The sequence below is a fragment of the Danio aesculapii genome, chromosome 5 (assembly GCF_903798145.1).
Source record: "Danio aesculapii chromosome 5, fDanAes4.1, whole genome shotgun sequence".
NCBI classification, from domain to species: domain Eukaryota; kingdom Metazoa; phylum Chordata; class Actinopteri; order Cypriniformes; family Danionidae; genus Danio; species Danio aesculapii.
Window position 1 is genome coordinate 26,674,244 of NC_079439.1, and position 24,449 is coordinate 26,698,692.

The 24,449-nt window shown below is 34.7% G+C and overlaps 1 protein-coding gene across 1 annotated transcript in view; it reads right to left on the bottom strand.

Moving 5' to 3' along the window:
- Positions 1-6,843: 6,843 nt before the first annotated feature.
- The window catches only part of rorb (RAR-related orphan receptor B), a 41,253-nt gene continuing 23,647 nt past the window's right edge, over positions 6,844-24,449 (bottom strand). Inside the window, exons 2-10 of the mRNA XM_056457770.1 lie at positions 21,160-21,245; positions 20,176-20,317; positions 17,990-18,409; positions 14,983-15,104; positions 12,250-12,382; positions 12,044-12,151; positions 11,792-11,902; positions 10,220-10,332; positions 6,844-8,160 (exon numbers count right to left, since the gene is read on the bottom strand). Coding sequence (XP_056313745.1) covers positions 8,002-8,160; positions 10,220-10,332; positions 11,792-11,902; positions 12,044-12,151; positions 12,250-12,382; positions 14,983-15,104; positions 17,990-18,409; positions 20,176-20,317; positions 21,160-21,245 — 1,394 coding nt within the window. The 3' untranslated portion in view covers positions 6,844-8,001. The remainder of the gene's footprint in view (positions 8,161-10,219; positions 10,333-11,791; positions 11,903-12,043; positions 12,152-12,249; positions 12,383-14,982; positions 15,105-17,989; positions 18,410-20,175; positions 20,318-21,159; positions 21,246-24,449) is intronic.

Sequence of the window (24,449 nt, forward strand, 5' to 3'; positions counted from 1 at the left end):
TATTTTTGCAAAATTTCATATCTCAGTAAATATATATAGTTTTTAATATTTTATTTTATTTTATTTATTTTTTTTTTTAACCACAGGCATTTTAAAAGAAATGCCTTTTACCTGATTGCATTTGTTTGTTTGTTGAGTTATATGCCTGACAGAAATTATTATAGCCACATAAGCAAGTGTGAGATTTGAGGATGTAATTAACCAGCATAATCTGGTATTTCACATCATTTTACATAGAAAGATACATGATAGTGTCCTTTCTGGTTATTTCTGACCAAATTCTAGCATTTTAGCTCAAAAGAGTGCTCTTTCAGAATAATATAACTATATTCTCATTTATTCACATTTTCGTTTTTACAGAAGACTAGACTTTCTATTAATATATTCAGTTGAAGGCAAAATTATTAGCCCTCATGTGAAATTCTTTTCAAATATTTCCCAAGTGCTGTTTAATTAAGGAAAGATTTTTTTTCTATACATTTGAAACATAATTGTTTTAATAACTAATTTCTAATAACTAATTTTTTATGTATTTACCATGATGACAGTACATAACATTTTACTAGTTATTTTACAAGATACTTGTATTCAGCGTAAAGTACAATTTAAAGACTTTACTGGATTACTTTGGTTAACTAGGTAAATTTCATTGATTGAGCAACAGTGGTTTGTTCTGTAGCCAGTTGATTAAAAACAACAGAAGATTAAATAAATAAAAATCTAATGGATTTAATATTGCTCCTATAATGTAATATGAACCAATAATATTGACTCTAAATTAATTAGATACATTTTAAAACTACTTTACCCTCCTGGTCAAGCTAAAAGAAATGAAAACTTTCTCCAGAAGAAAAAATTTAAATACAGTAATATTTTAAATGCTGTACAAATATCTGTTAAACATCACTTGGTAAATGTTTGAAAAAGTAATACAATTTCTGAGAAGGGTGTATACAGTCAAGCCCAAAATTATTCATACACCTGGTAAATTCTGACTTAAAGTTACTTTTATTCTACCAGCAGGTTTTTTTTTTTTTTTTTTTGACCGGAAATGACACAGGCTTCACCCAAAAGGTAGTAAGATAATATACAAGAGACATCATTCATTCATTCATTTATTTTTCTTTGGCTTAGTCCCTGATTATCAGAGATTGCCACAGTAGAATGAACTGCCAACTATTCCGTCATATGTTTTACACAGCGGATACCCTTCTACCTGGGAAACACCCAAACTCGCATTCACACACACTCATACACTATACCCAATTTAGTTAATCTGATTCACATACAGTTCACTGCATGTCTTTGGGCTTTTGAGCACCCGGGGGGTACCCACGTGTACACGGGGAGAACATGCAGACTCCACACAGAAATGTCAATTGGCCCAGCTCATACTCGAACCAGCGACCTTCTTGCTGTGAGGCGACAGTGCTAACCACTGAGCCACCGTGCCACCTCAAGAGGCATCATTGTGGAAAAAAAAAATTCTATTTACATTTAAACAAAAACAAAAAAGCCAGAATTTGCCAAGGGTATGCATAATTTCAGGCTTGACTGTCTATATATGCACACATTTAGTCTGATTCAGTTTATTGAATAAATAAACCGAATGCATGTATATAAATGTAACACAATTACAAAAAAATAAAAAAGAAATCAAACACAGGTAATCTCTGGCATGCTCAGTGCCATTTTCGAGTTTTGACCTTCAACCTCAGAGAACGCGTTCTGTATTTGATCATATTATAATAACTAATCATAAACACTTTAATGTTTGCATTTGTTTCCACACATTACACTGAGAATGAAATGAAATTACGACAAAGGCAAGTTTGCATCCATAAAAGTTTCTTTATTTTTTTATCCCACAAAGAAATGTCTACAAAAGCCATAAAATATAGAATTTAACAAAAAAAATCACTTAAGTCCTTCGCTTAGTATATACAACATGGAGGAGACACTTTAAAGTCTCGAATGAATCAGTACTTTTACATGTCCATTTCCACAATGTTCGCACTTCAAGCTCACCCCCAAACCCCCCCTCCCCTCCCAACCACCCCTTCAAACGACAAGCACACATATTCGCTCCATCATGCAAAGTGCTATTCACCCTTCACTTATATACTGTTGTTGTTGTTTTTTTCTCAATCCAAACTCACATACACACACACACACACACACACACTCACATTGTTGGCAAGTGAACAGAAACCTTCCCTCCCCAAATGCTACATGTTTATATTGTGGACATGTGCTAAAGTCCTGTCAATCAGAGCCTGTGTCGTCTGAATATTCACACTTGCATCTGAATTCCACTTTTTGATTGCTTCTCAAGTAAACAACTTATACAGTAAAGCATCTACCCTGTATGCCATTCAGCTTCACTTCACACTAGCTATGGCACTTGAAAACAAAAAAAAGATTCCTTTACATATTTAGTACATAAAAAGACTTCTGCACGCCAAGTACAGTCTTAAGGGTTTTGGTAACAGATGCTACCTTTGTTTGTTTTGCTGCTGCTGTTGTTGATGTTTTTCATCCAGGGAGATAGACACATTCTGATTTCATAAATTAACAAAAAATAATAATTAAGAATGTAGAAAAAGAACAAAAATATCGAAATGTGTAGTATGCATCAGTAGTGTTGGAGGAACTTCAGTAGAAGTACAGCACTCAAAACCTCACATACACACAAACACCTGTTGCTTCCTTCATGTCAAGTGTAAGATTAGCGTATGTCGATGATATTTTCATACTGGGCTAGCAGAATACAGTATAGGATTGCTCTGCATGCTGCGTTTCATTCATACTATGCAGAACATACTGACTATATAGTATGCACTTTATAGTCTTCGATTGTTAGGGTCTAAAACATACTGTACCTAAAGTACACAGATGCAGATGCAAAGTCAACACACTTGGCAGTGTCAGCACTTGCGTAGTCTGGCAGAGGTGCAGAATGCATAATTTTTAAAAACGTCCTCTTTTGTAACTCATTTTCAGGCCCGTGTTGTCGTGTAAACAGGCAAACGCATAAAAAGTTTACCTGTTTGGGTTTAAAAAAAACTGTTGTGTAAACATTTTTTATGCCTGTCAAAAATAAATACAAATACTGCTGCGCTTACTAAGGTCTCTAAAGCAGTAGTGCAAAGGACATCTGTATGTTTTATATGGAAGGTGAAAAGTGCCAAAATGCTTTAAACAAAATGCATACAATTGTATGTTGTCAATGCACAGTTTGACTGTTTTTACTATGTTTAGAGTAGATGTACTCAATTTGTCTAGGTTGTGAGGTCAAAATTTTATGAAAGGCTATTTAATGTCTGTCTGCATATATACATAGTAATACAGTGGTCCCTCATTATTCGCAGTTTGCAGTATAGTTATGTATAAATATAACACGCAATAGGCGAAATCTAAACAGTAGTCAGCTTAATTTTTCACAATTGTTATAGATGTTTTAAGACTGTAAAACCCCTCACTGCACACTTTATTGACTTCTCTCAGACAGGCTTTAACGTTTTCACACTTCTCTCGTTTAAACACTCTCAAAGTTCAAACCTTCGTAGAAAAACAAGTCCAGTATTATGGAATGAAACCAAAGATTGAAAGATTTGATCTTCATTTATTTATTCCGTAATGGCGCCTTACAGCCGGCTAACTTCTACCGTCCTTTAGGATGTCCAGAAGTACAACTTTTAGTGCGATGGTTAGCATCTTCCTCCGCCTTTTGGGTGCTACCACAGGTGCCTTTGACGGTGCAGAACGTTTCGTAAACATTGTGGGGAGAAAACGTGCAAACATACAGTACAGCACTTCAGAGTCACACTGCTAGCGAGTGAAGATTTATGTAAATTTGGCAAGCTGAACGCATTCTGTACTGTACAGGTGACACGACATGAAGGAGATTGATTGACAATGGTCTACAGCCAGAAAAAAGAATGTCAAATTACGCAATAAAAAATCCACGAAACTGCGAGGCCACTTTATCGGGTTATAGCGAGGGACCACTGAATATTGAAATCTTTCATGGATAATTGTGACATCTGTATTCTGAATATGTGTGACCAAAATATTATCAATTTAGTTGTCTTTTGTGCTTTCTGTATGTATGACCTCACTGTGCACAATCAAACGTGGCATGTTTCTTTTAAAGACTTTTGGCCCCAATCACCCTCCATACTCTGACACACACCACACATTAAGTTGAGCTTGCATCTGCCTTCATGTATGTTCTGACCATTAGCGCCCTTATATTACCTTAGTCCTACACAGTTAGAAAGACTTTGTGCTTGTGTCTGTGTGCGAACAGAATGAACAGGGTGTGTTGCGTTTCCAACAACAGCGACCCAGAAACATTCAGAATAAAACAAACCCCGAAACCCAAACCCACCCTCCCTCAGCAACACGTTAAGAAAACACAAAAGCCCGAAGGTTTCATTATTATGAACCAGCATGCAAGAATAACTGAACAACAATAGGCTAAGAATAATAATATAATTATAATAATCAAATAAAAAATAATCTTAGAATGCAAAGATGACTGTAGTAAATGCTTCCAGTTATTGCTACAGTACCTAACAGTGTTGAACCTCATATTATAGATACAAATCCCTCTCGTCCTCAAAATTCACAGTCTAATACAGAAAAAAAGCCTTCATCATAAGTTTAAAATGATTTCTGACTGAATCCGTTTTTCTGCAATGAGCATAGAAATAGATAAAGAGCAGCTTATTCGTGCCCTGCATAAATAATCTAACTTACATAAAATCCATTTCATTTCAGGAGATGCTTAATAATTACAATGTTTTAATTTGGAGCGCAGTGTTGCACGCTGATATTTACACACAGAGAGATGAATGCTGGGATGTGAAACGAGCCATGCGCCTTGGCAAAGCCCGTTTCACCTCTCAACCATGAGTTACACGCTTTACACACACATACATACACACCAAAGCCTTGTCTGGGTAGGTTTTGTATGTGAAGAAATCGCATTGATTGTATTTTTATTCCCTAAAAATGTTTTTTTTCTTCTTCTTCTTCTTTTAAATAGTACTCTCTTTCTATTGAAAACATTAAGAGAAGTCCCTGAGATGGGCGCCATGAAGAATCGCACCCAGAAATGATTGTCTTGAACAAGAAACTAGCATTGTAAGAATTGGAAACATTCCCTAAAGTTGGGCTGAGAGCTTTTAGTTCAGTTGAACAGCTTCTCAGCGGTCTACAATTGTGCATTCATTAACACCATGTATCTGTGGTTAGTAATCCTTCATAGTTAAGTGCTTTCGAGTGCATTTCACAATATAAATGCATCAAGATGTACTAAAAATTCACTGTTCGGTATATCGAGTTTTTTGTTTGTTTTCTTCATAAGAAACTGACATATGGCTTCACATCCTGCGAGTACAGGTCAAGAGAAAGGGGAAAGCGCTCTCAGTATCTCCACCTGGTGGTTTGAGCTGGTAATTGTGGAGATTTTTTTTCAATTTATTTGACCAAAAGGGTCCAAATCTACTCCAAACTGCTCTTTTAGAATTCATCGTGTAGTAGCTGCATTTGTGGATCTACACCACTCAGATGATTGTCATTTACCATTTGCATTAAGCTTTTGCAAAGATTTGAAACAGTGGAAACAGAGAAATTCATGAATGCTTAGAATACAGAGTGAATAAATAAATAGTCAGTTAAATTCAAAATTCAGATTTGGCCTGGATTGTCTTGTTCCAAATCGTCTCAATAAAAGTAAACATGAATTTAAAAATGAGTTAATCAAAAAGTAAAAATGAAATTGATAAATATTGTAAATATTTCTCTTATTTTATTTTTATGTAGCTCCTATTTGATTAAGAACATTCAGGATTATTCCCAAATTGTTTAAAAAGGCCAATTTAATTAATTTTGAATTTTATAATTTTTTTTTTTACAGAACATTGGGTCTCAATCATTAACAATGCACAATAGATTACATCTGTGTATTGGCTGCTGTGAAATATTGAAATATTTTCCTATACACAGTAAAGTATACAGTTGAAGTCAGAATTATTAGCCCCCCTGAATTATTAGCCCTCCTGTTTATTTTGTCCCCAATTTCTATTTAACGGGGACAAGATTTTTTTCAGCATATTTCTGAAAATAATAGTTTTAATAACTCATCTCTAATTACTGATTTCTTTTATCTTTGCCATGATGACAGTAAATAATATTTTACTGGACATTTTTCAACTTAACTAGGTTAATTAGGTTACCTTGGCAGGTTAGGATAATTAGGCAAGTTATTGTATAACGATGGTTTGTTCTAGAATATCGAAAAAAAAAATATAGCTTAAAGGGGCTAATAATATTGACCTTAAAATGTTTTTTTTTTTTTTTTTATTTAATATGATTTTATTTATTCTTGCTGAAATAAAACAAATAAGACTTTCTCCAGAAGAAAAAGTATTATGGAACATACTGTGACAAGTTCCTTGCTCTGTTAAACATCATTTGGGAAATATTTTAAAAAGAAGAAAAAAACTTGACTTCAACTGTACATGCAAAAATGTTTTTCAAAATGTGCAAACGTCTGCATGAAATCGACATACAAATGTTTTCAAAAGTAAATCATGTGATATTAATGATTGGTGATAACTTGTCACGACAACAATTATGTATAATGTATAATTTATATATAATTGAGATGAATTTCATGTTTCATCATGAGTTAAAGCTTTTAGCTTTAGTCTGAAATATGATGTTTATATATGTACACACAAAGACACTCATTTAGTCCAAATTCACTAAATTTAGAACAAGAAATGTAGGGATTTAGCCAAAATATTAATTGGAAGTATAAATGTGTGTATAAATGTGAAAAATTAATGAATGATCCTGGTGTTCCAATTGATAGCTTAAACTGCATAAGTGCTACCTTTTGGAAAATGCAATTTGATTTTGAGCAGTGAAAGCATTTGATTTACTAAATAAATTGGTATTCAAATGCAGAATAAATTCAGAATTTGCTAGTCTGATCTGGGAATGTAATTAAAAATGATACATTATTGCTCAAGTCAGAGAATCTATTATAAAGGCAGCAGAAATATGATTGAACTCTACTAGTCGGAAAGAGGGCTTCAGCCCTATTACATTAGTGCTGTTTTCCAGTAGTTTTGGCAGTGTGAACAGCATTTCATAGATTTTTTTATTTTTTGAAATAGATTCAAAGCAGTTCTGAGGGCTTTCCATAGTCACATTTGACTGGATTGTTTTTCAGCAGTTATTATAGAAACTGTTATTGCAGCAATGACTGACAAGATGGTAATCGGCCATACCATATTATTGTAAAATATATATCTCTATACTTTCATACGGAAAAGTATCCTTTATCAATTATTCATCCACATCGAAAAATCCTAAAGTGTAGGATTGATGTTGTGGTGCTGTTTATACATATCTACATAGCCCAGACAAGGCTTTTTTTCTTTTCTTTTTTCTTTTTTTAAACGTGGCCAAACAGTTAGTTAGTCCCCCGTTAACCTTGTACCACTTTCAAGTTCACATATTCTGTACAGGTAAAACTACAAAAAACAAATACCAAAAATTACATAGACAAGATACGGGCCTTTGAGGCCACCGTTGTTTTTAAATTATGACTAAAATATTACCAGAAAAAAATTAATACTGGAATACCGCCTTTGTTCTAGAGAAATGACTACATTATCATTTTTGAATGCACTCCCTTCCTTCTCATTTCAATATAACAATATTTTATAAAACAAAACCAAAAAGAGAGAGAGAATTAACTTACCCAATTTAAAGACAGCTTAAATTGTCCTAAAGTCTGTACATTTCTGGTCATACTGAAGACGCCTGCTGGCGCGTATATACATTCTTATGACTGTACCGGTGAAAATGAGTTGTGTTTCTGAAGTGCAGGACATTCCAAGAGTTAGTTTATTTGTTGCGGCTGCTGCGACACAGTGTTCCTCCTCTGTTGAAAGAAAGAGTTTAGCGAACTGTGCGTGGTCATTTGGGCATGACGGCGGCAGCGTCTGGGTTGAAGAGCTCTTTGTACAGCGGGGGAAACAGCATGTTGACAGTCTCTGGGTGAAGCTGCTGGAACGCCTGAAGCTCCTCCGTGTGCAGAGTGCAGAGAGCAGACAGGGTCGGGATCCGGCTGATCAGCTGCACAAAACGGGGATGGAATTAGGTTGATTTGACAAAATCTGATCAAATGCCAATCTATGGCCGTGACACTGAGGCTCAATTCAATTTATTAGTTCACATTTCAGGGCTTAATCCTGTAACATTTAGTGATGCACAGAGTGACAACCATATTCTACGACCAGATTAAGATACAGAAAAAAAATTATATGCAGTAGTGTCTGTCTATCTATCGATCGATCGATAGATAGATAGATAGATAGATAGATAGATAGATAGATAGATAGATAGATAGATAGATAGATAGATAGATAGATAGATAGATAGATAGATAGATAGATAGATAAAAATCTAAGTATCATCTTTTGATACGATGTACTTTTAGAGAAAAATGATGTCCATATATGTGGACTCGTGGTCCCAATTTACATAAAACACTTTTTCCTGAAATTTTTTTAATGCATACTTAACATAGACTTTTTTTTTTTACTTGATTTGACTATCAAAGAGTAAAAACTTTTTTTTTTTTTTTCATTTTGGACAGTTAAAATAGTGTTTGGGTCATTTTTAAATACTGTAAAACAGTTGGAGCATGACACTGTATGTCTGTCACAAAATATAAAACATTCAAAGTGTTTTAAATAGCCACTTAAGAGCTTAAATGTGCTGTCCACATATGTGGACACTCAAGCCCTAGGAGATTAATATTGGAATAAATATTGGATTTAATATAAAATTAAATATTAAAAGAAAAATCTTCTGAAAATGGAAAAAGTCCAGATGAAAGCACTTCACTCCTGTTTTTTGGCTAATATTTACAGTCTGAGAAGATGTAATATTGTATATTCATTGACTTGTGTAATTTTCGGGAAAATAAATATTTAAATGGTAATATGATTTCAAATTTTGAAGAAAAAAACTCAAATCATATATTGATAATAATGTAATAACTTTGAAGTGGTTCTGTAATGTGCCTTTATACATTAATTCTGCTCTTTTTAGTTTTGGGAAGTGTTCTGTGTATTTGTTTTCTCTACAGGAAGCAGCTAATTGCTCCTTGGCTTGGTCATGCCCCTGCTCCAATGGACCTTTTTTACAAGACTGTTATGACGCGTTTAACGGTCATCATAATCTTAAATCCTTGTAAGTTTTTAATATTTAAATTTTTAAAAACGTATGAACATTTATATGCATTTATGTATGTATTAAATCATCTTTGCGTCAAATTACAAAAACCAAAACACAAAAAAAAAAACGAATTACCGCTTATGTCAGGTGTTTCTAATGCAATGTCTATTGGGGCTAAGAATACATTTAAAGTTATTCTCTCCTGTGGCTGCCGTAATCAGTCTTCCACAATCTTTTCCTTATTCCGAAAGTCTTGATAACACCATCGAGGAGTTTTTCTTTTATTATTTCAGCAAATAGGATTGTAAAAAAATTATTTGTTGTACCCTCCCATTCACTGTGGTTTATGTTCACCCAGCTATGATACCTTCCACTACTGAGAAAGCCGGAAATGTGAAAAGAGTCTTTAGATGCGACACCCTGCCTGGTCAGCTGACTCATGGCTGCCGATAAATTCTTTCTTTGCCACTTCTTGTTTAGCTGTCTTGAGCTCACTTGTGGTTAGTAGTGATGTGTTGACTTCCATAGAAAGAAATTGTGTGTTAGTTAGACTTATTGAATTAGAGTTTGTGTATTTATCTGAGGAAAACCTGTCACAGTATTTAGTGCTTTAGCTCTTGGTCGGTTATACTGAAAATCTGACCTCTGTCTGTTAACTGACTACTCTGCTGTTAGTCAGTTGTTGGAACTCTGCTGGGTCCAAGCTAAAAACAGCACATGAGGCATCTGTCATCTATGGTTGAGTTGAAATGTATGAATGTAAAGGGTCCAATTCTTTAACATTAAATTGGTCAAAGATATCAGATGCACAAGCAATTTAACATTTAAACTGCATTTAAATATGGTTGTCACTCCTAAAAATGTACAGTATGCACATGGCCTATTTAAGTTGTATATCATCATGCGATCGGTTCCTGTATGAACTGTGTCATGGTCACTCGAGACACTCTACCTTGGCCAGCGCATCCTCGTCCAGATGGTTCTTTTGCATGATGTGCTGCAGGGCAAAGTAGATTTTTTCTTGTAGCTTCTGCACTTTTCTGGGCTCCATTAACCACGGCCGGTCTGGAAAAGCAAGAGAAGCATCTATTAATATCTACTGGTCTCCAAACAGTACAGTAATATTGAGAATTCAGATATGATTGGTAGCAATAACATCAATTTCCCATGTTTTGATTTGGACACAATGAGCACCTCTTTAACAGAGTTTCTGCAGATTTTATAAAGGTCAGTTTAAAGCCAAGTAAAGAAAATGTAATGGATAATATAAATGCAAAACAATAATACATTTTTAAAAGACTTTATCTTTTTTTTTTTTTTATTAAACGCAACAAAATATAAAGCTTCTTTTCATTTTTAGACCAAATGTCTGTTATGTAATATCTAGTGTCTGTAATTTCTGCGTTTTGAATTTTACAGTGTTGAATTTAACGTTCCGAATTTCTTCATACTCAAAACTTGAAACTGTATTTTTACAAACTGGATATCTGCAGTCCAGGAATTCAGAATGTGAGATTTATTTCTGTACAATTATTTTATGTAAATATGGTGGTGGTTGCTTTAACTGACGCAAGAGCGTAATGAAAAGCACGGGATGTACATGCGTAGTTCTGAGTCAGAGTCTAAGTATGAGCGGGAAGAGAGAGAGCCTGCAGATGTCTGTAGCTGCTGTGTATTATCAATCTATGGAGAAACACAAATAAAAGTTCATGCAAATGTTCTACGTCTGTGTATGCCTGCATTAGTCTTGAGGACCCATCCATCCGTGACCGGAGATACAGAACGACAAAAACCCCCCTTACAAGAACAAAAAACTCAAAAAGAAGTTTGAAAATGTGTCTATAAAAATCTGCCTTAAAAAACTGTCCTAAATTTCGGAGTTAAGAAATTTAAATTCCAAACAATTTAATGCCATATAATATTCAGTTTTATTAAATTACAACTGTCAATAATTAGCACAATTCAATTTCAGATCATATGGGTTGGGATCAGGAAAAGCCCATGAGCTAGGACTTGAATTCGGGACGTCTGAAGCTCTGTTTCGCAATATGTCAGCATACTAAACAGCAGACTATCGGCACAGCGAGAGCTGTTGTTTTTAAATGTGTCATAAATAAATATTATTCATGATGCACTAAAACTTATGTGATCATGTTTCTATGCATCCATGTTTGAAAATGTGTCAAAACCAAACGTTTCACTTGTGTTCCATATATTTTACATGTGATTTTATTTTGTGAAGCTTATGTGGTTAATCAGGAAAGGCAGACCTGAGACCTGCAGAAACCATGTTTGTTTTGTGGCTACAGTAGGACTCTTGACAGGTATGCACTCAAAAAATGTTTAAACTACTTATCTATAATGAGCTAAAACAACACAATTATTTAGATTTTTTTGGGACAACTTAATTGTTTTATGTTCAATCCACTTAAATTTGTCAAAACCAAACAACTTAAATGATTTGTGTTGGGACAACGTGAACAAATTGTGTGGAACCCTACATTTATACAGTGTGAGGCCTGACCTGTAGAAATGAGCACTGCAGCAGAAAACAAGGCGATCTCCTCTTCTGTTAACTGCAGTGAACACAGACTCTTGGCAAAGTCAAACACCGCACTGACCAGGTCATCGCAGCCTGCAGGAGGTAAATATGTCAGATCGCATGCTCAAATCATGTGTAATAATCTACAATCAATATATTTTTATTTGTTAAAAATACCATGTACATATTTTTTAAAAATTGCAGTATAACTGAATGAGTTTGTAGTGTTTGTACCTAAAGTTTTGAATATCTGCATGCCTCCGTATTTCCCCTCGAACAGAACCGTGTTGTTGAGTGGATTGAATGCACGACACATTCGGACCAGCACAACCTCCAGACAACCTAAGATCGAGCAGCAGGTTAGTATTTACTCTATTCAAGTGCAATAGACTATACAGTATATCATATATGAATTATTTAGATTAAAGAGTGGTCCTTACCTGATTTCAGTAGCAATATCTGGTCATTCTGACAAAGCTCCATGAAGCCAGTGATGCGCTTGGCAAACTCTACCACATACTGAATGGCATGAGTGATCTGTATAGCACACTGCTGCCACAGGACATCCCGTGTCTGAAACACACACATACACACAAGCCTCATGAGTAAAATGTTTTTTTGTGTGTATACAATTTCAACAATATATTGAATACTTATGGACCAACAAGGCTGGTTATGATGCATTCACAAGGCTTTTCACGAGACTGTTATGATGCATTTAACAGTCATCATAATCTTAAATCCTTGAACATTTTTAATATTTAGATTTTTTTTTTTTTTTAAAACATATGAACATTTATATGCATTAATGAATGTATTATATCATCTTTGTGTCAAGTTACAAAAAATGAATTACCGCTTATGTGAGGTGTTTCTAAGTTGATCACAATACTGATCCATCCACAGAGTTTGTAATGTAGTCAAATGTTTTCAAATACAAGCGCAGCCGTTTAGAGCTCATTTCTGGTTAATGATGTCAGAATTTACTGGTATTTTGGAATGGATGTGTGAATGGTCTTTTCCGGAAAAATTCTGTAACGTCCGTGCCAGTGTGAACTGCGCTTTTTTTAATTTACCAGTAAAGTCGTTCCGGAAATTTTCCAGATATTTACCCGTATCACTGTGTGAAAGGGGCTAATTTCCAAAGGATGATGACATAAATAAAAATATTTTGTCCCCTTTTATGGGGTCGTGGGGCAGCAGTCTTAGGAGAGAACCCCAGACTTCCCCCTCCCCAGACACTTCCTCCAGCTCCTCCGGGGGGATCCCGAGGCGTTCCTAGGCCAGTCGAGAGACATAGTCCCTCCAGCGTGTCCTGGGTCTTCCCCAAGATGACCTCCTGGTGGCACATGCCTGGAACACCTACCTAGGTAGGCGTCCAGGAAGCATCTGAAACAGATGCCCGAGCCACCTCAGCTGACTTCTCTCGATTTGGAGGAGCAGCAGCTCTACTCTGAGCTCCTCCCAGGTGACAGCTCCTTACCCTATCTATAAGGGTGCGCCCTGCCACACTACAAAGGAAACTCTTTTCGGCTGCTTGTATCTGAGATCTTGTACTTTCGGTCAAGACCCAAAGCTCATGACCATAGATGAGAGTAGTAACGTAGATTGCCTGGTAAATCGAGAGCTTTGCCTTTCGGATCAGCTTCTTCCTTACCACAACAGACCAATACATCGACCGCATTACTGATGCCGCTGCACCATTCCGCCTGTCAATCGTGAACAAAACTCCAAGATACTTGAACTCCTCCACCTGGGGTAAGGACTTTCTTCCAACCTGGAGTTGACAAACAACCTTTTTTCGGTGGAGCACCATGGCTTCGGACTCGGAGGTGCTGACTCTCATTCCATACTAAGCAGCAAACCGCCCCAGTGCATGATGAAGGTCCATGTTTGATGAAGCCAACAGAACAACATCGTCTGCGAATAATAGAGATGAAATCCTGTGGTCGCTGAACTGGACCAAGGCTGCGCTTTGGAATTCTGTCCATAAAAATTATGAACAGAATTGGTGACAAAGGGCAGCCCTGCCAGAGGCCAACATGCACTGGAAACAAGTCTGACGTATTGCCGGCAATGCGAACCAAACTCATACTCTGTTCATACCGGGAATACAGAATGCACACAAGAATGCCACAAGAGACTGCCTTCTCCAAGTCCACAAAACACATACAAAAATGTATGTAATATACTAATTTGTTGCTTAAGAAACATGTATTTTTATAATATTAAGCTGGGCTGCTCAATATTTTTTGTAAAAGTGAATGTTTTCAGGATATTTTTATATATTTATATATTATAGCTTTATCGAACAGCATTTATTAATTTTTTTTAGACCTATAGCCTTTGATAAATTAGTTTAAATCTTTAATGTTCAATCTTTTACTGTGAAATATTAGTTTCTTAATATTTATTATATTAATCTTGTACCAATCTAAATGTTGGTGTATATTTATTATACCAAAAGCACATGCGCAAAAAACCCTTATTCATAAGGAATATAGTTTTTCAAAATTAACACAGACTTTCCTGCGCTCTTCTGTACAAAAAGCCAGACTCGACTAGACTAAATGAGTCAAGCAGAACACCCTTTGACTCTTTTAATTTAATTTTAAAAAGTAATAATTGAAATTTTTGGTGCTCGTCATAAAAAAAATCAACAAAAAAGGGCAGAATGTGTAGTTTCCCATTTGCGAGACGTCCTTACGGAGCACAGAATGCTGAAAATGTGATATCAGCAAATTGCTTTTGTGAGCTCTGCAATTCTCTCCCTGTATAGCGAATCTTCATAGGCACTATTTCAAAGGGCTTCTCGGTAATTACCCATAATCCATTTGACACAGGGAAATGAAGAGGGCTTGTAGTACGTCTGGCACCCTCCCCTATTGTGCTTTGAGTGTTCGTTAGCTAAATCCGTTCGCTCTCTCGCTTTCTCTTTTTCTCCGTATCGGTGTGAAAGCTGGATAGGATCAGCTCCGGGGGGCTGAGATGCTCTAATGAACTCTGATCTCAAGCATGCAATCTGACTATGAAGAGCAGGCGAAGTATGAGCCGAGATGAGCTAAAGAGTCGCGCCAGGTGTAAATGCATGTAAATGAATGTACAGCATGTGGGGACAGAGCAAATGTTTGCCATGTAAGCTGAATTCATAGAGGGAGTGACCATTCATGTACCTTGCTTTGGTACATCTTGACCTCCTCGTAAGAGTGCGTCTGCCAGGCGAGCTGCTGAAGCTCCTCCGCTGTGTACTGACACGTCTCCAGGTGGGACTTTATGATGTTCTGTGCAATTCGGTCTAGAACAGAGAAAAGGAGAAAACATGAAGGCAGGGAATGTCTGTGCAGAGGTCTAAAACACATTACAGTGTTTACTATTTATTGCAACCAACCTAGAAAGTACAGTTGAAGTCAGAAATATTAGCCCCCCTGGTTATTTTTTCCGTCATTTTCTGTTTAACAGTGATTTTTTTTTTCAACACATTTCTAAACATAATAGTTTTAATAACTCATTTCTAATAACTGATTTATTTAATCTTTGCCATGATGACAGTAAATAATATTTTACTAGATATTTTTCAAGACACTTCTATACAGCTTAAAGTGACATTTATAGGCTTAACTAGTTTAATTAGGCAGGTTAGGGCAATTAGGCAAGTATTGTATAATGATGGTTTGTTCTGTAGACTATCGAAAAAATATATAGCTTAAAAGGGCTAATAATTTTGACCTTAAAATGTTTTTTAAAAAAAATTTAAAACTGCTTTTATTCTAGCCAAAATAAAACAAATAAGACTTTCTCCAGAAGAAAAAATATTATCAGACATACTGTGAAAATGTCCTTGCTCTGTTAAACATCATTTGGGAAATATTTAATTAAAGGTTTAAAAAAAATTAAAGGGGGCTAATAATTCTGAGTTTAACTGTAACATAAACTGACAATTACTTTTTCTAAATGCCTTTTATGACTATTAAGAGTGCAAATAAAATTAGATAAAAGTAATTTTAACAAACTGGAGTGTTTTTTTTTTTTTTTACAATATATATTTCACAATATATTTTAACTTTACCTATTTTTATTAATGTTGTGAGTGCAATCCATTCTGTTTGGGATGAACATTCGAGGTTCACATTTCAGATTACTTTAACGCAAAACTAAGATCAAACTAAAAGTTTTCAGAGAAGTCTTAGGTATACTTTTTATAAGTGACCCATCAGCACAATATTCATGTATTGGCTATATTGTATTGTATTGCAGTTTTTTTCCAAAGCATATGCACAGCTTGCACATGTCCTTTAAACTGCTTTTTACATGCATTCGTTTTGCCCACTAGGTGTCAATAATGACCCGGTCGGTTGTTTCACAATTGTAAAGAAATTCCGGAGATGAAATGGGGACAACAAACTACTGAAAATGGCAAATAATAGCCTGTGCTGAAGAGCACTTGTATAAGTTGGTAGATTTCTGAAACTTTTCAGAAGTTTAAAAGCAGGAAAAGACCTGAAAAGACTTTAAGCCTGATTTTGAGGCCATTTTGCACCCCTAACAATTAGAAGAATGGCTCAAGAGCTCTTGATCAAGCTTCATCAATGAGATAGAACTATTGATGAATAGAACTTTTATAACTAAATCCACACAAAGTCTCAAAATTGGAGTATTGATAAAGAAGACTTTTACAACTATGGTAATAGAGTCTATGCACAGCTAGAGTTTTAAAGCCAATGATAAACTTCCGGTGAAAGCTTAATGTGACTATTTTCAATTTCACACGGTTGTTTTTACAGCATCAATGTTGTAATGCATTTACAAAACATTCAGTTAAATGGACATAAGCATTCAATTAGTTGTTCAAGCGTAAAACAAGATGAAAGACCGTTGTAACCACTGGCGCCATCAGTAGCAACAGGCTAGCGCATAAATTTCATTGAAAATACTGGGGTAAAATAAACTGTTATATTTTAAAGACACGGCGGGGGAAATAGAATTTAATGCGGTGCTTCTTGTCCTATCTGAGACCCCCTTCATATCCATATCTAACAGGCAGTGAAGATTGCTGAATTTTAAAGAAATCAGATCTTAAACATGAAAATTTTGTAATGGAAAGACCGTTCACCGGAAGCCCTTGGACTGCCTGGCTAAAAATGAAAAGTCTGTGTGCATATAGTCCATAATATATGTTTCCCAAAAATCTTTACTACTTTGGGCTCAACAGTAAATTTTATAATTAAGGGACATCATCCATCTACTCAAAATAATTTCACAATTGCATATTTCGACACCGGCTTTATTTCTTACTCTGTGACTTGAGGACTGGATCTTGTCTTTCCTAACTCGCTTTAATGTGTTTACTTAATTCTTACCACAATCAGCAGGTGTGTGTTGACATGGTATGGCCAAGTATTCTTGCATGTGTGTGTTTGGACAACTATAATGTTTAAAATCAGTTAAAAATCATCTTTTTGTCTTGGTTTTCAATGTTTTTTAAATGCTTCCTTACCCGCTTTAATATTCTTACCTAATTCTTACTACAATCAGCAGGTGTGTGCTGACATGGTCTGGCTAAGTATTCTTGCGTGTGTGTGTTTAGACAACTATAATTTTTAAAAACTGTCCCATGGTTTTAAAATCGAGAGGTAAGCTGTATGTGAATCGCTCATCCTAGTGGTAAAATGTGATGTTGCTGGCAGATTTTGTTTTTTTTTTTTTTATGGATGAAATGAATTAGTATATAACCCTAACCCGGTTAAATAAGTTACCGCTCATAACTGGTGTGTATAATAAGGTTTTGTGTAAACAAACCAATTACAGTTTGGGCTCAACAGTAAAGTTGCATAATTAAGGGAAATCAATCATATAATCAAAATAATTTCACAATTGGATACCACAATTAGGCTTGGGCGGTAATACGGTAATATGGTTTACCACGGGATCTAAAAATAGCAATGGTGTCAGTTTCAATACTGTTATACCAACATAAAAAACAATGCACTTATATAGGAGACAAGTATTAAATATTATCTATTTAATGCCTAAAAATGCGGATGAGTGATTGTCATCACGGGACAGTGTGGAGGAGAGAGAGAGGTCAGGTTAGATGGCTAGTACTAGTAGTAAACGCATGCGTATGTGAATTCTGCAACTTGAGGATCGGATCTGGTCTTTCCTAACTCGCTTTACTCTTACCTAATTCCCCCATAGACACTCCAGGTGCGAGCTGGCTGTCTTGATAGGAGCCGTAGGTGAAAAGGTTGGGAACGGGAGTGAGATCATATATGGGTTCCTGTTTGATCTGTTTCATGCCAGTTATGTCGAGTCCAGACTGATCCGGGCTGGCCTGTGTGGAGTCCATGCCGTAGTATCCACCGGGAACGCCGTTTGCCTGGCCCTTGGGCATGTCTATGACGTGACCGTTGGCGTACGTTCCTCCAATCTCGTGGTTGAGGGTGCTGAGGCCGTTGGTGAGGCTGGAGGAGTAAACGCGAGCGAGGGCTTCTGCTTCACCCGTCTGCTGCTGCCGCTGCTCCTGCAGCCTCTGCTGGTGCTTCTGGACCTCTGCGTACAGAGAGTCCCTCTGCTTCTTTGACATGCGGCCAAACTTCACAGCTGATGGGAAGGGCGGATGAAAACAAATTAGATCAATAAGAATGATTAGTGACAAGGAGCTACTGTAAAATTACAGCTATTTTTCTACACTGTAAAAGTTCTGCTAGGTTCCACACAATCAATTTGTGGTGAGACTAAATTAAGAAATTAAATTAATTTATTACAAATTTAAGTGAATTGAACATAAAACAATTAAATTGTCTCCCACAAAACTCAAGAATTGTGTTGTTTCAGCTCATTTTTAAATAAGTAATTTGAATAAACCGCAGACGTCATTTTAAGTGTAAAATATGTTCAGGTAGCTGATTACTATGTTTGTTTGTTTGTTTTTTTGCTATATAGAATATGGTCAAGTAGCTGATTGCATTTAGTTTGTTATATAGAATATGGTCAAGGGCTGATTGCTATGTTTGTTTGTTTGTTTGTTTGTTTGTTTGTTTGTTATATAGAATATGATCATGTAGCTGATTGCTATATTCATTTGTTATAAAGAATATGGCCAAGTAGCTGATTGCTATGTTTGTTTGTTTGTTTGTTTGTTTGTTTGTTTGTTATATAGAATATGATCATGTAGCTGATTGCTATATTCATTTGTTATAAAGAATATGGCCACGTAGCTGATTGCTATGTTTGTTTGTTTGTTTGTTTGTTTGTTTGTTTGTTTGTTTGTTATATAGAATATGATCATGTAGCTGATTGCTATATTCATTTGTTATATAGAATATGGCCAAGTAGCTGATTGCTATGTTTGTTTGTTTGTTTGTTTGTTTGTTTGTTTGTTTGTTTGTTTGTTTGTTTGTGTAGAATATGATTATGTAGCTGATTGCTATGTTCATTTGTTAGATAGAATATGGCCAAGTAGCTGATTGCTATGTTTGTTTGTTTGATATATAGAATATGATCAAGTTGCTGATTGCTGTGTTCATTTGTTATAAAGAATATGGTCAAGTAGCTGATTGCTGTGTTCATTTGTTATAAAGAATATGGTCAAGTAGCTGATTGCTTTTTTGTTTGTTATGGAATATGATCAAGTAGCTGATTGCTACATTTGTTTGTTTGTTATATAGACAGTTACGTTGTTGTCATGTCATTGGCTCATGAACATTTCCTACTTGTTATCAAACTGTTTCATAACTGTAACGAGGAAATTTAATCATAACTTAATGTAAAAATCGCTGTCATAACATAATCATTATGTGGCTCTATTTGGATTCTCTGAAGTTATAGAAATTATAAATATGAAACAGGAAATACATTGGGACCATTGTTTTTGTTTACATCCCTCAAAATTATCTACAGTATACACAGTTATATGGTCAAGTAGCTGATTGCTATGTTTGTTTGTTATATAGAATATGATCAACAGCCTATTGCTATGTTTGTTTGTTATAGTGAATATTGTCAAGTAGCTAACAGCTGCAGAATGTTTGCTTGTTATATAGAATATGATCAATTAGCTGATTGCTATGTTTGTTTGTTATATGGAATATGATCACTGATTGCTACATTTGTGTGTTATATAGAATATGGTCAAGTAGCTAATTGCTGCAGTATGTTTGTTTGTTATATAGAATATGATCAAGTTGCTGATTACTATGTTTGTTATATAGATTCTGATCAAGTAGCTGATTGCTATGTTTTTGTTATGTAGAATATGGTCAAGTTACGGATTGCTTTGTTTGTTTGTTTGTTTGTTTGTTATATAGAATATGATCAAGTAGATGATTGCTACATTTGTTTGTTATATAGAATGTGATATGGCTCACCATCCCGGGACATGCCCAAGGCCAGGCACTTTTGTAGGCGGCAGTGCTGGCAGCGGTTGCGGTTTGTTCGGTCGATCAGGCAGTTGCGCTGGCGGGGACAGGAGTAGGAGGCGTTGTTTTGTTGACTCCGCCGAAAGAAACCCTACAGTCCACACAACAACAAACGATTTAAATGAGTTGCATGCGGGAAAATCACATCTGTACTGATTGAAATAAAAAGTAGAGGCTGAAATTATTACATTGTCCAAACAAATGTCTTAACACTTATTATCTCATCAGAATGAAGCAAAACTCTGTTAAAGGTTGGTACTTTTGTTCACACAAAAAATAATAATAATAATATAATATATATATATATATATATATATATATATATATATATATATATATATGGACTTGATTAGAAAGGGTTAAATGATCAGTAAAATATAGTCACATGTAATCATTTGGTCAACATTGACTGCATTGGAAACGAGAGGGAAATTTATGCGTCTAATAGCTCCATCTTTTTTGTAATCTTTTGTTAAGATTTTGGCACAAAATTTGAACCAAAAGGTGTTTAGATTTATTTATAGATAGATAGATGGATGGATGGATGGATGGATAGATAGATAGATTTTTCTCATACTTTTAGAGTAAAACATGTTTTGGAAAATATGAATTTTATGGAAAACATTTTCCACAACAATCTGTCCCAATATTTTAATTTAAAAAGAGAGAAAGAGGACTAAGGTACAATCATAAACCAAGGTTTTGTTAGGTTAACCCCCCTTATTTTTTAATTGTTGCCATTTTATGATATAAGTGGCACAATATTCATTAATTCATTCATTCATTCATTCATTCATTCATTCAATCATTCGTTCTTTCGTACGTTCGTTCATTCATTTGTTTATTCATTCATTCAGTATATGAGGGTTTGATTAGCTGGAACACATGAACGACCAACAGATGCACAGAGAAAAAGGCTCCTTTTTTACTAACCTTACAGCCTTCACATGTGATGACTCCATAGTGGATGCCTGATGACTTATCTCCACAGATTTTGCATGGTATGACTTCAATTTGGGCTGAAAAATGAACAAAAACAGTAGTTACATAACCATATGCCTTTGTTTGCTTGATAAAGATGGCACATCAGGGCTCCTCTCAGGTGACACAGTGACCACCTTCATTCAAAGAGTGAAGCTTCCAGAGTGGACCAGCATGTGCCTTTTTAAATCTGTGTCGAGACACTTTGACATTCTGTAATGTGCGTTTTTTTGGAAAGACAGAAAGAGAATAATCTGACCAACTGAGAGAGGAGAGTCAAAACTCCAAATTCATATATTTCTGCAAACACATCACATCACTGCTTTTGACAAAATATCTTCTTCCATTTTTCATTTTTTTATTCAGCTTTGCCCCCTACGGACCTTGATGATTTGCACGAACATAACCTCTGTTGAACTGTAATCAATCAGTGGAGTGTTGGGTTCAATGAATGAACAATTATTTAAATGATCGAATTACTTCCGGCAGACCATGAATAACCTCAAGAACTACACCAATGTATAATGAATAATACTGTACTATATAGGTAATACAAGAAAACACAGTAAACTTAAAAAAAATAATAATTTGGCTACAGACATTCTTGTGATATCTATATCACCTTAAAATACCAAGAGTAATATTATTTGCTAACACAATTTGTGGTATTAATAAACCATTAACCAACACTACTAGCACAATAAACTACTAATTAGCTGTTTATTAATATTTAGTAGGGTAGAAGTTGGGTTTAGGTTATAGGTAGGGTTAGGGAAGCTTAATTTACAAATAAACATTTAATATCTTAATAATAGGCAGGTAATAAGTCAGTAAATAGCATGAATTATGACTTAAACTAAAGTGCTACATATTAGTCTCAAGGCAGATAAAATTAAAGCATAAAGTCAAACGTAAATCTCACTCAGTATTCCACATGTATATGGATTATTTATAGTGCATATATGTATTTGAAGAGTATTTGAAAGGAATATCACTTCCCAATCTGGAAGTGCAACCCATAATTTGAAGCAATCACAGATTTTGTTAATGAAAACATCCTTGCATATTTACAAGGGCGAGCGACAGTAAACAGTGAATTACATAATCAGAATATGGCAAGTTGTTTAATGAGGAAGCAAACACAAATGCGTGGCCTTGAGGCTCAGCTCCAACCTTTCCTGCACGTGTCACTAGGAAATGTAAAAGAAAAGATAAAAGCAGACTGAAAAGCTGTGAGAGAGGAAAAGAGAGCGAGGGAGAGGAAGACAGAGAGAGAAACCCATCTCCCTGCTGAGACTGCACACTCACAATAAAGAGATTAGCCACCCAATCTAATCCTAAATTATTTCTACACGCGCTTGTTCCCCTGCTCTCAACTGGTTTATCTGATGCAGCAATTCTCAATTAATCTTTGCTCACTCAAACGCACATTCACATCTGCCTGTATTAAATATAAAAATGTATGAAAAGAATACATATCATATTTAAAAAAAAATCGTTTTTCAAATGCATTATGTTTTGTTGTTTTTTAATTCTCCGCCACCAAAACTCTGTTAGTACAAGCAATAGCTAATGAAAAAAGGTAATAGTGGTAATATTTAATTCATGTTTATTTATATACAGTAGCACTTTTACAATGTACATTGTGTCAAAGCCACTTAACATAGAAGTTCTAGTATAGTCCAGATTTCAGAGTTGAAGTTTAGTTCAGTTCAGCGTGGTTTAAATTTGCTAATAGTATTCTCAGATGCAGTTTTGATGTAGTGTAAGGAACAATTACCAAAATGTTGAACACAATGGTATTGTGCCTTTCAGACATTTGCTGGTATTTGTAAATATTGGAAAAAATATACTGATATTATAAATATAAATGATAAAATAATACAAATAATACTTTAATTTTGTGTACCTTAAAATACTCTGAGCAAACACAACATATTTTAAAGCACACTTTTTTGATCTGTATAAGAAAGAAATATCTCTATTTATTGGTCTATTTACAGAATTAATTGAATAATGGGCCACTTTACAGTAAGGTTTCATTAGTTAATGTTAGTTAATGCATTTACAAACACGAACAAACAATGAACTATGCTTGTACAGCATTTATTAATCATAGTTCAACATTAACTAATGCATTTTTAAAATCCAAATTCATGTTTGTTAATGTACTGTGAGTTAACATGAACTAACAAATGGCTGTATTTTCATTAACTAACATTAAATAGCATGAACAAATGCTGTAATAAATGTATTGTTCCTTCACTGTAAAAAAAAAATCAGTAATTTTACAGTTTATTATAAAAAACATAAAATAACGGCCGTTAAATTACAGAAATTTACTGTAAAATAACAGAAGTTGTTATAGAAATTTATATTAAATTAAATAATATTACAGAAATTTACCAGAAATTTAAATTTAAGGAAATTTCTGTAATTTATTGGCCGTTATTTTACGGTAAACTTCTGTAATTTAATAGCCGTTTTTTTTTGTTTTTTTTTCCAGCACCCCAGCTTTTTTACAGTGTTGTCTGTTCGTTCATGTAAGTAAATGCATTAACTAATAGAACCTTATTGTAAAGTTTTACCAAGATATGTTATGTAATTAATGACAATGTTAATGCAATGACAATATGTTATGTAATTAATGACAACTTACACATAATTGGAAATGCAAAGAGTGTTGTTGTTATATGAATACAATTCAACTTGTTAATAAGAAAACAACACTGAAGTTAGGTCATCCTTTAATTTAATTTGACATCATTTATTAAAGTATTGCAATAATAACATAGATTGTAATAGGTAAAAAATAGCAATTTTCATACACAAGTGAATATATGAAACCATCAGATGCCAAATATCAATAATGAGCAGAATTGATCTAATTGTAATTTAATTTACACTCATTTTTGCTTTTGACTAAATCAATTAAGCAAAGAGAGACAAGGTTACATTTTTCATTTTTATTTTTTTTGCTGTCCATAAGATAAATTGCCTAATATGTGAGCTGAATTTATTTCCATCTCTGCACAATTAAAACAGCACACAATAACAAATCAAATCAAGCAATAAATAAATGTTTTAGAAATCACAAAAGCTATTTTATAACCAGCCACGTTCATAATTGAGAGCAGCAAATTGCTTTAGATAACAGCGCTATGAAATAGAAATGTTACTGCACTTGTTTGAACATGAAGGGATGGTTTTTAGCTGCATAACAAACTAAGACTTCTTTAAAC